Source organism: Xenopus laevis, chromosome 5L (assembly GCF_017654675.1).
Source record: "Xenopus laevis strain J_2021 chromosome 5L, Xenopus_laevis_v10.1, whole genome shotgun sequence".
Classification (NCBI taxonomy): domain Eukaryota; kingdom Metazoa; phylum Chordata; class Amphibia; order Anura; family Pipidae; genus Xenopus; species Xenopus laevis.
In genome coordinates this window covers 49812130-49827824 of record NC_054379.1, presented here as the reverse complement: position 1 = coordinate 49827824, position 15695 = coordinate 49812130, and the positions used below count along the sequence as shown (strand labels likewise).

Here is a 15695-nt window from a genome sequence, read left to right as displayed (position 1 = left end):
CCTTAAGCATCCGTGTGCTGGAGTTTCATCTTATTGATCTATTGTTGGAGGTGCCGTCCTCCTTTAACCCCAAGCACCGGTGAGGATACTGAGAGACCAGGTGTGCTACTGCTTCTATTTGTTTGAATTCTGGATAATGGATCCCATACGTGTATCCAGTATTACTGTTTTTTTGCCTTTATGTTTGAAAGATATATGGCTAAATACATGACTGTATGTCACTTTCTATTGGATATATTTTCCTAATCTGGGTGCACTTCTTTTTTCAGCTAATAATAATAATAATAATAAACCACTGCAGTGTATGTTGACTGGAGCTGCACAACTCCAACATGTTGCTATAAAGATATTTTTTATAAGTTAAACTTATTTGTTAGGAGTTTTCAGTTATACTGAAGGAGCAGCAGCACTGATCCTAAAAGCACTCTCAGTCCCAGCAGATATAAACACCTCCCCTCCTTGTGCCCATCAGCAGAGCCCTGCCCATGTGTTTACACGTTGCTATGTTACACGGTTTCTTAGTAACCCTTGAACTCTCAGTGTAGCTGGTAAAGCTGTTCAGAGAGCATCAGGAGAGAGGCCCAGCTACATTGCTCTTTCTATTTCTCAGAGAATCCTGGCCCTGTGAGAATGAGTAACAGCAGCCTTAACAGTATCAGTGACAACCCAACGTCATTTGCTGCTGCCAAAGTTGATTCCTCCTATGGCGGCAGACTTATTGATGTGAATAGCAACACAGCCTTTCGCTCCCTGTCCCCAACTATTCCCATATCAAGAGGAGATTCTGGGGTAAGTTATCTAGATATTGTATCTGTAAGTGTCACTTGTTGGTTTAACATCTCCCCTTTACAGGCAGATAAAAGAACGAACACAAACTCCAATTCAGCTAGGTATATCACTGAAATGCATACTGGAATTCTAAAGTTGTATTTTTAAAGTTTGTTTTGTGGCATTTTGAAAACCATGTACATATGCATAGAATGGGGGTCTGTCTGGCAAATACTGATTGATGATGCATAGTGACCATATATATATACATATATATATATACATATATATATATATATATATATATATATATATATATATATATATATATATATATATATATATATATATATATATATATACTGGTTTTGCTTCCACTAAGGATTAATTATATCTTAGTTAGGATCAAGTAAAAATGTACTATTTTATTATTACAGAGAAAAAGGAAATTATTTTTAAGAATTTTTATTATTTGTATAAAATGGAGTTTATGGGGGACGTCCTTTCTGTAATTTTGGATAACAGGTTTCCGGATAACGGATACAATCGATTGTATTCTCCTGCTTATAGTTTTATTGTGTATGTTATGGTAGCGTTGCAAATAAGGGGCACTTTGTTGTGTGACTGCTCTGTTTATTTTTTATTTCAGGTGCAGGAGCAATATCCCTTCCATAAATGGCAAGCAGAACATTTGGATGATTTACCTGCAGGCTGGAATACTGGGAGGTAAAGGAGACAAAACGGACTGGGAAATTAACTAAAACCAAAATCATCACTTTAATTCATTTTCTTAGTAAAATTAAGCTGACCGTACATGTGCATATACTGGGTGCCCATATAGGTCAAATAGCAACTCCTTGGGCAACCCTTGTATAGCCAGCTTTACAGTTCTTTCTCCTGCCTTTCAGAGGTGTTGGGGGGGGGATGCCAAGTTGTTAGGCACCCTCAGTTACTCTAGTAGCTTACCTGCACCCAAGACTGGTGCCTGGAAACTGAAACAAGATAGTTAGAGTTCACCTTAAATAACTGTTGATTAGAATTCTATATTGTTTTGTGTAACAATGTCTGCCATTGGCAGTCTAATTGGTTTTATTAGAATGCAAAATAGCTATAGCAGAAACTTTGAGACTTTATTCAAATTAAAAATATACTCCCATGTGTATCGTGTGTCACCCCAGATATAATATATCATTAATAGACAGTGCCCAAACTTGCACTGCTAGAGAAGTCCCAGCACCTGCTGTGTTTATCAGCTCCAATCATAAAAATTATTATTTGGATACTGTGCATGTATCTCAGTGTAACCACATTCTCTTATGAGTATAACTGCATGTGCTACATAGATTCTGACCATTATAGATATGTTCTACACTTGAACCTGAGTTGCAGCTTTTTGTTTTTCAAGCAATTCTGCAAGGTAGCAGATATGTTTCTGATGTCTTCTTATTACATAGTAACATAGTAACTGCGGTTGAAAAAAGATACACATACATTAAGTTCAACCTTTTTGTCTAAATAAAACCTGTCTAACTGCTAGCTGACCCAGAGGAAGGCCTCAATGGGGAAAAAATTCCTTCCTGATTCCAAGTCCCTGAATCAACTTTAATCCAGACATTTCAGTAACCCTTTATTTTCTCACTTGCTAAAGAGCCATCCAACCCTTGAATCTTGGATCTAATGTATTTGCCAGAACAACTGATTAAGGGAGAGAATTCCACTGTCACTGTAAAAAAACCCTTTCAGAATATTTAGAGATTTAGAACCTCTTTTCTTCTAATCGGAATGGGTGCCCTTGCGTCAGCTGAAGGACCTACTGGTAAATAAAGTATTAGTGAGTTTATTTAACTGTAAACACTAATACATTAATTACAATACCAACAACTATATTATTAAACAAATGAAATATGTGCTGACAAGTGCTGAATATGCATTTTTATGACATCGATAGGGAATTGTACCCTTGAAACCGGGGCTTGTAAATATATTTTCTCTGTAAAGCCTTATATAGTATCTCCCTAAACCTTTTCTCTATACAGTATTATAATGTATACTAAATTAACTTGCACAATACTAACTTGTGTCAAGTTTTGTTGGGGGCAAGGCCTGGTGTCTAGCTATTCTTCCCCCACCCCACTTCCACCCTGTTGCACTAGAGGCTGCCGACCTACCACTAGTTAGAGCCCTGATAACTGAGGTACCGTGTATGCATTACATTGTAAGTGTCTCCATATATACAGCCATTTATTGCCACAATGAAAGAGTTAATGAAATGATCTTACTCTGCTCTAGTTCATCAAGAAAAATAGAAGGTAAATGTTCTCCAAGTAGGCAAGGTGCAAATTGCAAAAAGTGGCTGCAAACTTGATGTCACGCACGGCTCCCTAAAATTAATTTCCAAGGTTTTGGACGGAAGGCAATAGTTCAAGGAGTAGACAAAAATCGTGGTCAGGCAGGCCGGGGTCGGTACAGGCAGCATTCAAAGAGTAGTCAGGTAGGCAAGGGTCAGAATTGGCAGTGTTCAGAATAGTCATGCAGACAAGGGTCAATGTCGTCAGAGTTCAGAATAGTCAGGCAGACAAGGGTCAGGATTGGCAGAGTTCAGAATAGTCAGGCAAGCAAGGATCAAAACTGGAATCAAAACAAGACAGAAATCTCACCCAGATACTAACAACTTAGACCTAACAACAGGCAACGATTACTGGGCCAAAACCCCTTTAAATACATTTAAATTTCATGCCACGTGCCGCCGGCATAAACCCAGAATTGAGCGGCTGCGTGTGCCATAGAGGACCCCAGCGCCGAATGAAGAGGACTAGGGCTGTGGGTGTCCCTGCCAGACCCTAGTCCCCACTAGACCACTAGAGTATGTTACACTTGACCATGCTTTTTACAGATTTAGGGGCCTTTTTTTTAAACCTCAATTTTCTGGTCGAGTTTTTTAAAGGGAAAACTTAAATTTTTGGAGGGAAAATTTTTTTTTATTTTTTGAGATTTATTATACTCCAAAGCTGCTTAAATGCAAATCCAAAAATACTCCAGCTAAAACCTGTCGAGGTCATGTAGAAGTCAATGACAGATGTTTCTTGATCTGCACTGTTTTTTGTACTATGATCCGAAAAAGTTGGGTTTCAGGTGACTGATTAGAATTGTCACAAGATTTTGATGAGTCTTTTCCCGCACCGATTTTTTCGAGCTGATTTTTGATAAATAAGTTTAATTTGCTTATGGGAGTTAGGTCGACTTTGTTTTAATAAAAAAAAATTGCTGAATTCTAGTTTTAGTAAATACACCCCTTACGCTTCCACATTTTTGCACGTTATACTTGCCCCATAATTTTCAGAATAGCCATGGCTATTTGTGCTCCAAAATAGACCGAAGAGACTGGCATTTGTCCCCTTTTATACAGCAATGTGTTCATGAGGGGCAGGGTGAGTGGGGGAAGGCATGTGGGAATCTCCACTCCCTCCCCCTACCCATCCCCTAACATGTCATTTACCTGTGAAAGTCAGGGAGCACCAGCAGGGGCATTAGGCTACAGATCCCTGCCCTTACTACCTCCCCTACTAGGCTACGACAGATAGTATGTATAGGACTGAGTTACACCTGCCTTCAGTGCACTCTGCACATGTAGAGTCCCTGCTTTGAGAATGAGCACTGAATAGTGCGGAATCACACACTTGTGTCAGAGGCATGGACGATACTCACATTAAAGCCGCCTGAAGCGAGCAACTAAAACCACAAATAATAAAAAATTTAAATCAATTGCAAATTGTCTCAAAACATTGTTCTTTACATCATACTTAAAGTTCATTTAAAGGTGACCAACCCCTTTAAGAATTCATCCCTAGTGTGACTATTACAACTGCCAGCATATTTTAATCAATAATAATATGTTGGAGTATACTGGGAGTTTTTTTTTAGTTTAGCAACATTTGTTATAGGAGTTAACATCCTTTTTTAAAGTTTCTTAAAAAAATTAACTGAAAATAGAAATACAACATCTTTTAACTTTTCTTATTTGGTTTGTGTTTAGACAAAAGACCAGAGCTGAGCTACTTAAGGTGAGTGAATGAGATCAAGAAGAATGTGTACGAATTATTCCTATAACCAGTACGGTTGAACCACACAGGTTGCCACTGTAAAATAAACCTAGTACAAACTGTTTTAAAACAGAACATATTCATTTTCTACCTGCTGTATTGACCATAGAATCACCCTTAAATTAGATCATATGTACATGCAAATGAAATGTTGAAAGAATGCTGACAGCACACTTTTGGTTTATTCTGTTAAGTCCGTGGGTGCACTCTTTTGCTTTGTACCATTCTGATATTCCTGTTATTGACTTGGGTCTTGCTCCTGACTATTCTGATCATTGCCTGATCTGAAACTGCAGTTCCCAGTCTGCCCTGGGAATTGCAGAAGGCTTAAACACTCTGCGAAAGTGGTAGAAGAAACAATATAACAATTAAAAAAAATCTGCATAACTTATAACACCACTGCTTAATGTAGAAAAAGCATCATAAAAGAGTCAGGGAAGCTGCTTAGGTCTAGAAAGCTACACAGTAAACAGTGTAGTTAGTAAAATTGTGTAAGCTATGCATGTTTCACAAGGCGCTTTCAACACAGGTTTGTTAGACTTACATAGCTTTGTTTATTTCATTTGTAAAAAGTCAGTGTGAATCTGGCATGCACACATTTCTAAATAATATAAAGTTATTAAAAAATTAAACAATAAACAATATTATTTGTCATAATTATTATTATTAGGAGTATACATATTATTAGGGGGATCCATTATCCGGAAACCTATTATCCAGAAAGCTCCAAATTACAGGAAGGCCGTCTCCCATAGACTCCATTATAATCAAGTAACTCACATTTTAAAAAAATATTTCCCCTTTCTCTGTAATAATAAAATAGTACCTTGTAATTGATCTCAATCAAGATACACATCATCCTTATTGGAGGCAAAACAATTATTTTTAAGTAGACTTAAGGTATGGAAATCCAAGTTACAGAAAGATCTCTTATCTAGAAAACCCCAGGTCCCAAGCATTCTGGATAACCGGTCACATACATGTATATTGAACAAGGTTGATCCACCACTTTAATATTAGGGTTTGGTTTCCTATAAATACTCTGTAAAGCATTTAAGTATAAACTATTCTGCACAGAGTATGATTTATATAGTGAATAAAGTATCCCCTTTTGTAAATTATAAGGATATTATAAGTTACAGAGAAGTTTCATGACCATATACAGGTCATGGAACTCCAAGGTAACTTCTAATATCCTCATATTTTGCAACTTGGGGTACTTTATTTATTATAATACACAAGTTTCAGTGAGTCATGGGACAGAAATGACATCAGAACTCACCGTTTATAACTGATGACATCAGAACTCACCGTTTATAAGGATATAATTTACAGAGGAACTGCTTGACGATATAGATGTGTGCAGTCAGGAAGGGCAGGGAAGAGGGATGGCCAGTGCAAGGTGGCAGGGGTAGCACAGACAAAAGACAATGTGACTCCTGGACAAAGATTACGATTTGTAGAATTCAGTGGTCAGCTGGCACAAAAACTGGACTTCACTCCAAAATAGATGCAAATAAAATGTTTTTATTACGCAAAAAGGAACATCTCAGGGGGTGGCCTTACGAGTTTCATGCCTTATGGGATCTTAGTCATAGGCTCTTTTTGTACCAGCTTACCACTGAATACTACATGTCTGATATTACCTCCCCAAGCTGAAGGTCTGGGGTTTGAGCACTTGGACCCCCTGTTAGCATTGCTAAGTGTACCTTACTACTCACTAGTTTTGCAATACTGGATATTTTTTCCTTATCCCCCATCCCATGTTACCCCTGCAAAATTTAGACTGATGCTTATTTGCAATTCGTGAGCCCTTTCAGAATTTAACAATTATTTTCATTGCATATTCCACTTTTTGATGTCCATCCTCTCAGTTATTTGTATGGTCAGTTTAGTGTGCCTTTAAACAACATATAATTTACAGTATATAATTTAGACTGGTGTCTCGACACCCTAATGACTATACACCTCTACTCTATTGAGTAACTGTACATAGTTACTCATTGAGTCTGTGTTCAAATAAACAAAGCTAGTTGCTAAGATGCTCTTTCAAGAGGCTTCATGGTTTGCATATTAGTCACTCAACAAAGGTGTAGAATTCTGTTATGATGATATTTGTCACCATAGCCCAGTCCATTGATTAATGCAGTGTTGTCATAGCTAAAAGGCTACAGTAGGCAAATGGATCCAAATACCTCAAGTTATCTATAGTAAATGGTTTTTTAGATCAATAGATTTACAGATACTGTATGGATGTGCCTTTCAACTGAGGAGACATTTGTTCATTGGTTATCACAAAACACTGATGGAATAAAACATAATTTTCTTCATGCAATTATGGACTTTATCCTAAGATACCCCTTTATTAGTGTCAGACTGATATGCAAAAGGCCCACCAGAAACCCAAATATTTTATGTCACCCTTTTTATTCTTCTTCATCCTTTTTATTTGTATTATGGAAGTAAAGGCACTAAGTCTATCCAGGAAAAGTATCCCATAGTTTCCAATAAGATTTTATTTTTACAAACAGGTGTCTGTAAATGCTACTTGCTGATTGGTTGCTTTTTGCTAATTTTTGTTGCTTTTTTACATTTCCCCAATAGTCTCTTCTAATACATACTTTCTTCTATCCTTCCATCTATTCATTCTTTTGTTCTCATAGAGAAATTATGAATGGTCATGGTATAGGCATATACAAGACCAAATGGATGTAGGAACTCCACAAGGAGTTCCTACATTACCTTACATGCTGAGCTGCAGACAAAAAAAGTGGCTCACCAAAAAGCCTTTGTTTGCCTGCATGGCGCAGAAATTTTTGCATGCAAACACATTAATGTAAATAATGTTTGTTTGGACAAATCCCATTATTATTATTATTATTATTATTATTATTAATAATAATAATAAACAATGATGATCAAAAAATGGATGTATTCATTGAACATACAGGTATATATACAATCAATATCTGAAACAAGTGGTAAAGGGGACACTACCCAAAACAGTTTACAATCTTATGGGTAAGATGTCATCCCTGTCAAATCAACGTCTTTTCCTTGTGGTTTATTAAGCCTTTTCATGCATTTATACTGTGAGTTGCACTAATGCAGTGTTTGTCATCTGCAGGCAATTCTCAAAATAGTATCTAAAGATTCCAATGCACAAAAGCTTGATCTGCATCTCCTGCAACCCTCATCTACTATCTTCTCTGCTTTGTCCCAGTTTTAAGCCTGCTAATGCCTTCTGTATACTAAACTGAAATAGCTGCCAAAGTCTCTGTAAATTCACAATCCCTTGCCGGAATGCACTTGGATCCTTCCAAGTCTGACACCAAATATCTAAAAGATTAGAATAGCACAATACCCTTTATGTGTTTTACAAGTAATAACTCGTAGACACTGTTGTGTTAAGGGTCAGATTACAAGCAAGGATAGACAAATGACATTTTTCATGGATAAATATAATCTGCACACCTCTCAGAGATTTGGGATTTAATTTAAGAGCAGAAGTGCTAAACAGAGTTACCTATCCCATAGCAACTAACAGGACCAGGTTACTTGTTAGGCAGATGAACAAGGCAGGTGCCTGATTCAAGTTTGTACAGCTGTAAGGTAGGAAAATCCAGGGATGAATTTAGGGTTATTGCTGGTTGGGGGTTTTGGGTGTAAGACAAATCTATATATGTCTCATCTATACAAATCTATGTTATATGAATGGTAAAAATTGTACTTATAAATAATAAATTATAGAAATTCAAAGTGGTAGCTGATGCAATTCTATTCAGATTGACAGTTGGAACACTGAAAAACACTTGGCATCAAATAAGAATATATTAGTAAGTACGGTCACCATGTACAAGAAAGCTTGTTCAATCTTTTTACCAATTTTTCAAAATCACTTTGTACAGCAGACTGTCAAAAAAAATCATGCTTCCATGCTGATCAGTTATGTGACTGACATATCAGTTGGTATGGCTTTAACAAATGCTGGTCATTGCCTATGCATTATCATTTGTTATAGAACAGCTCTACAGGTATTCACAGAACTTGTTTGAGGAGCCCATGGCTGTTGAATTTACAATTTATGAACCCTGGAAATTCACTCTCAATCTCTGCAAGCATTATGCAGAAACCTGAGCCTAGAAGTTCATAAATCTGACTCTAAGAGAGACTGCACATGTAGGGTTGCCCTGTCCCGTTATGAACTGCACAATGTGTGCCCTCATAGCCCCACCCCCAATGTCACTGATCCAGCCCCAACATCACAGCTCTGTCCTCTAATGTCACCAACCTGCCCCTCTGATATCATCGCCCTGCTCCTTTATCTGATTTGTGCTACCAGTAAAGGTGGATGCCATATTCATGGGTCAAAGAACTTATTTAGTTATGGAATTTAATTTCTGAAAAAGTTATTCCATTGTGCAAAATAATTGACCAAATCCTTTCTCTCTGTATTTGATTTGCATTAGGAAGCTATTTGGAGGGATGATAGTGCTCAACCTTGTTACTGAGCTCTGCTGAGCCATAGAGCAGAAATATATTTGATAAATGGAGCCCTTGGTCAGATTGTCTAAGCCTGGAAATTACATTGAAAACAGCAAGAAGTTGTGAGTTTTCACCAAACGTAAAGACCAAATTTAAGATAAAAAATTCAAATCATTTATTGGGACATATAGATGACCCCTTAACGTGTTTTGTGCCTACTGGGGCACTTACTCATAGGCTATGTGTAAGTGCCCCAGTAGGCACGAAACGCGTTATATATATATAACTTATATTCAGCGGTGTCCAATTTTATGCGGTATTACTGTATGTACAATGCCAAAATTAATTTTTTCAGTTTTGGGTGAAAATAGATATTGTATTTTTTCTTTTCCAGAGTTCCTTTGACCCCAAGCTGCTTGATATGCCAATTACGCGAGAACAAATGAATCATTACCGAATAATTGCTGAAAATGCCCAAAGTGAGCTGGCCGCCCTGCATGTAAAATTTGAAAGTGTACAGACAGAGGTGAGCACTGCTGTATCTAATTGCAAGATAAAAAAAAAGTCATACAACTCCTCAGGAACTTGTGATATTGTTATATTTTATATTATCTTTATAATCTGTAAGGCAGGAAAACTTCAATGGGGCAGACACCAAATTATGGCCTAGTGAAGTTTATATTCTGATCAAAAACAGTCATTGAAAATCACATACTAAACTCATACTTTATGTTTTTAGGATCTGAAAAACAGTCATTGACAATTACTTACTCAACTCATAGTTTTTATTTTTAGGATCTGGCTACAGCCCCATGGCCTGAGCATTAAGTGAACTTTGTATTTTGTTTTAAAGCAGGTTATAAACAGGTATATGTTGGCTGACAACTTGGTCACACTTCATAATAACCTATTTCCGATCACACTAACACTGAGCTCCACAAAACATATGGCATAATGGCTGGTGGGGCTGTGCCCTGTTCAAAACAAGAAAAAATGTAGGGCACACTTGCCTCTACAAGTAAAAAAACACTGTTTATTCTTACATTAAAAACACAGGTGGCTGTTGTGGAATAGAGGTCCCTGTTCAAAGCTAATTACTAATTCAGAGATTGGTATTTGCTTAAAAAAAAATCCAAAGATCCAAACATTTACATGTGATCAGATTGCACAGATTTCCCAGTGTATAGTTTATGTTCCATATGTTAGAAAATTGAGGGGGGAACCCGGTTACCCAAAAAAAGTTTTACAGACCTTTGCAGGCTATCACTCGTTTTTTGGGACTCAGAAAAATTTTGCACTAAAAATTAAGGAAGTCCTATGCCCTCCATTGCACTTCGCCTGGTCTGAGCTGGCGAAGGCAAATCTGGCGAATGAGGTAACGTTCAGTAACATCGTAGTGTATTTGCGGAGTTAAGTCCATTCGCCAGATCGAAAATTTGCCTGGCGTTAGAGTGCGAAGCAATGCTAGCATCTATCTTCTTCACTAGTGAAGAGACGCCTGCGCCCGTTAGGAAATATATATATATATATATATATATATGACTATGACTATGTTGTAGCTGCTAGATTTACGTGCAAGGGTGGCCTCCAAGGAAGGCTCTCTGCAAGAACTGAAGACCGAAGTAGAAAATTATAAAGAGAACACAGCAAGACAGGCTTCACTGATAAGCTCTTTGAGAGCCAGAGTCCAAGAAACCGAGGAAGAATCAAGTCGTTTTTCCACTTCCAAAACAAGAGCCGATTTTGCTATGCAAGCAGTTCTTCAGGAGAACCAGGATTTGAAAGAGAGGATCCAGGATCTCGAGTCTAGACTAAAGTAAGTTTTTTAGTCTATTCAGGCAGTTTTTCCCCATTCAATTAGCAACATAACTATAAATTTATAAGGAAATAAATTATAAAGACATAGTACACAAATGACCGGTTCTTAATTTAAGACTAAGATCCACGTATGTCTATAAGCCACTTTCATTAATATTGTTTTAGTACCTCTCCACAGCCATTGTGTCATTATTGCAGCTTGATGAAGAGCTGTAATTGTGCATAGAGTTTGCTAATCATATGGTCATTGTTATACAATCCAACTGAATACATGTTACTACTGTTTAGGGCTTCTCTGGCTCAGTGGGAAGATAGCAAATCCAAAGCTTCTCGCTACAGCAGGAGCCATGGACATTTTCTGTCTCAGCTGTCTACATGTTTGAATATCAATATTAGAGCACAAGAAGAGCCAGAGGAGCTGCTGCTTTCCAAGGTACTATCAATGCTACTTTATATTTCCTTTTCTGTGTGTTAGAAACCCTTTTATTTTAAAGATACTGATGCAGGTATTTTATTTCCATTTATGGATCTTTATTTTCATTATTTTTTTTATGCTGAACTCGATTATAACACCACTGAATAATCTGTGTCCCCAGTGACCACAAGTTCCTTAATGCCTTACTTTCTTTTCCCCAATATAATTATACAAATGCTTTGGAGTTTTTGATTTCATGCATCCCTTTATATCTGTTTATTTTGGATTATTGGGGCTGGCTGTGATTGCACCCCTTGCAATCACAATTTTTAGAGAAAAATGTGGAACCCATATCTGTTGTGAGCCTGAGGGATACCCAAAAGAAAGGTCTTTAGCATTAGTTTTAATGAAATACTCTGGGGATTGGGGAGTCATATGGTCGCATATGTCATTAGAACATGACATCACAACGTAAGGAATGGGGTATAGAGTTAAAGATTGAGAGATCTGCCGATTTATGGAAAGAAGTTATTAAAACCATTTATAGAACTCCTAAAGCAGCTAAAACAAGGGAAGCAACATACAAAATGCTCACAAGTTGGCATTATACCCCAAACTTATAAGGATATACTCTAATAATTCAGGGGGGTGTTGGAGGTGTCATGGAGTAGAAGGTAACCACACGCATATTTGGTTAACAAGTAACCCAAGTGCTATAATTCTAAATTTACATTATGATACAAAGACAGTAATAAAGGATACACTTACCCTGCATTTATTACAATCTGCAAAGGCGATAATTCCCAAACGATGAAAACAGAAGAACCCCCAACGTTTAGAGAATGTCTGACAAAAACAGGAAATAAGACAGATGGAGGAAATTACTCCACAACCAAAGTGAAAAATATTGGGAAATATGGTTACCTTGGGCGAATTATATTAAAACACTAAAGCCTTAAGGAGTAATAGATCCTATAATGAGAAAGTTCAGACTATTGGATAAAAGAATCCACCACGGACATTAGAAATGCCATAATTACTTGCTTTAAAGTATGTGATAGGCCGTATAGAATATATGTGAATAAAGGTATAGCTTGTTGCTAACAATACTTGAAATTGATATTATAATCAGCACTATGTGGATTGTATGCTCAATTACCCCCCCCCATTCCCGTCCTCTTTTACTTTCTGTACCCTATTCCCAATAAAATTAATATAAATAAAGAATTGAAAAAAAAAAGAACATGACATCACTAGTGGGGCAGCCCATAGCCCTCCCACTGCTTCTACATTAATTAAATACTCATTCTGTAGGTACATTATGGTTAGAAGAGCAGTTTCTGGAAGCCCTACAGAAAAAGAATCTCCATTTGTGTATTCTTTTAGATCAATGAGTTGTACAAAGACAACGCAGAGCTCAAAGGCAGCATTGGCATTTTAGAGCAAACTGTAAATGTCCATGAGACAGAATCAAAAGGCAGCAGGGAAACTATTATGCGGTTGGTTTCTGAAGTCAGCAAAGAACAGAAAAAGGCATCATCCTTGGCTAAACAAATAGAAAGCCTGCAAAAGGTATGTATTATACTTGAATGCTAAGATAAAATGTAGATACAATAATTTGCACTGGTCTGTTATGGTGGAGAACATGGAAAATCAGACTCTTGTCGTCAAATCTTGTTAATTTTAAGAGCAAACGAAAGCCTTGGTCTATTGAAGAGCCCATGGACATGTAAACCAGAACCCCAGTACTGCCATAACTTTGAAGATTTCACTGTGATATCAATGTAGTTGTATTGTTTACTAAACTCTATTGCCCAACCATGGCTCACACAAATGTTGCTGTATTTCATACCCTACATTCCAGAATATAATTAAGGGCTAATAATTGCTGAGAACTATCCAGCAATATTAGGGATGGATTCTTAATGCAAAACAATTAGATATAACTTTCCCCATTTATAAAGAGCCAAGAGAACCTTGCCATTTAATGTGTAAACCCCACTCTATTTCTTTCTTGGTGGTATCTTTTAAAAAAGTACATTTTTCCAAACCTTATGGTGATTCAGTCCAGTTGAAAACACATTATCCAAAGCTCTTTATTAGTCTTCATTACTTCATTTTTTCCCAGTACCTCTAGCACAACTCTTGGGTGTTTTCCCATGTAGTAGTCCTGTAGCTTTGTTTTCATTTCAGCAACTCTAGAATATAGTGAAAACACAGTTGCTAAACTTAATATACTTAATATACTTAGCAGATTATATTCTATACTTCACGTGCAATCAGCAACGTATTACCGTTAGGGCAATGGCACATAGGGAGATTTGGCACCTGCAGGAAATCACAGAATCAAAATGCCTGAAAATTCCCTTTCATAGCAGAGGATTTGACTTGCATCAAGTATATTACTAAAATTATGTAATCTTGCAAAAGCGTAGTGGTTTTCATTATACGAACATGCTTGGTATAAGTCCTGCTTGCTATGTTGACTACACACAGAACCCTACTTTTCCCCCTAAAACTAAGGCACCCATGCTGGGCTATCCGTTTGGATCTGACATGCAAGTTGGGCTTTCTTATCCCTCCTGACTCTGCTAATGGCACACACTGTGGTACACATACCTTTATTTGCTGGGCCCAGGGGCGATCCTGGCCCCTACACCGCCTGACGCAGCAGCAGTTGCTGCTGCCCCCCCTCCCGCGGAAATTAGCTTTTAAAGTACCAGGAGCAGCATTTTTGCCGCCCCTGGTACCTAGTGGGGCGCTGCCGCCTGAGGCGACAGCCTCAACTCGCCTCATTGGTGAAGCACCCCTGGCTGGGCCTATTACACATGCATTCTGAATTCAAATCCCTAAATATTCCACCAGAAAAAAAAAGTTTCAACTGTGCCTTTTTACAGACTCTGCAAAACAATGTAACTAATCCAAAACATGAAATATTAAGTTATCCACAATTCATAAAGATAACACCTTACATAACTTTATACGGATTAAGGCGCTAATTTACTAACGGGGGTCATAAATTACACTAGTGCAGTTACCCATAGCAACAATCAAACCTTTACTTTCATTTTCTAACTTGTAGCAGACTGATCCAAACCATACCTCCAAACTGTCCTGTTTTCTGTGGAACAGTTCTGATTTTGACAGCTCAGCGTGCACTGATGCAAGAAAAAGATACAAAGTTCCTGAAACTTAATTAAATAAGAGGCTTTTTGGCAGAGAGCCCAGAACTCTCAACAGCAGCACTTAGAAACATTTGTAACAAATTTAAGATGAACAAAAATACAATTGTAACTTTTTAAGATAAGCAGATCTTTCGGAAGAACTGAGACTAGCGCTTAAAGGGCAATCACCTTCATTAGTAATATTGTTACAGCACATAAAATATTGCCCTACAACTCACAGAAATGTGTTCAGATTTCATAACCCACCAAATGTTGTAAAACAAACATGGTAATTAGGGGGTGTGGCCAAAAAAGTGGGTATAACCTGCGCCAGATTTTTTTGTCCCTTTTTTGTCCTTTCTGTTTTTCAAATGTTGGGAGTCATTCCAAACTAATTGCTGATCAGTAGCTAAGTGCACTTGTGAAATGTTGTGCTCGGTTAATAAAACATCACCTGTGTCATATCCTTTTCTCTTCACTGGAAATCATTTCTGAATTAAAAAGGACCACATGGTAAGTGCCTTCTTTGTGCTTGTATTTCAGAATCTTGAGAGTACCACTGATGACAAAGAAAGCCTTGAAAGGGAGATTAAAATATTAAAAGAAAGAGTGAGCGCTTCTCAGCGGGCCTGGGAGGCCAGCAAGCAAGAACTCAGCCAGGTCAAGAAAAGCTCCACTGAGCTAGAGCTAAGTTTAAAAAGCACCCGTGGAGATGCCAAAACAGCTCACAGTCTGCATGAATCCTTCATAGACAATGTAGCGGCAGCTTTGAGCCGTGACTTTGTGGCCGTGAAACCGAAAGAGGAAGCGATTCTGGAAAAAATATGGGATATGTGCAACAAGGCTGAAAACAAAAAGATGGTAAACCTCTCTTTATAAGTTTTTTTTTAATATCATGTTTCGGGTTAAAAGGCAAGTAAAGCTTATATTTCTTATTTTAGTTAC

At 37.5% G+C, this 15695-nt stretch overlaps 1 protein-coding gene across 1 annotated transcript in view; it reads left to right on the top strand.

The window, feature by feature from the left end:
• The first annotated feature begins 525 nt into the window (after positions 1 to 525).
• Positions 526 to 15695, top strand: part of ccdc170.L (coiled-coil domain containing 170 L homeolog) — a 37264-nt gene continuing 22094 nt past the window's right edge. Inside the window, exons 1-8 of the mRNA XM_018263042.2 lie at positions 526 to 789; positions 1418 to 1494; positions 4802 to 4829; positions 9748 to 9879; positions 10913 to 11169; positions 11460 to 11604; positions 12973 to 13158; positions 15294 to 15611. Coding sequence (XP_018118531.1) covers positions 631 to 789; positions 1418 to 1494; positions 4802 to 4829; positions 9748 to 9879; positions 10913 to 11169; positions 11460 to 11604; positions 12973 to 13158; positions 15294 to 15611 — 1302 coding nt within the window. The 5' untranslated portion in view covers positions 526 to 630. The remainder of the gene's footprint in view (positions 790 to 1417; positions 1495 to 4801; positions 4830 to 9747; positions 9880 to 10912; positions 11170 to 11459; positions 11605 to 12972; positions 13159 to 15293; positions 15612 to 15695) is intronic.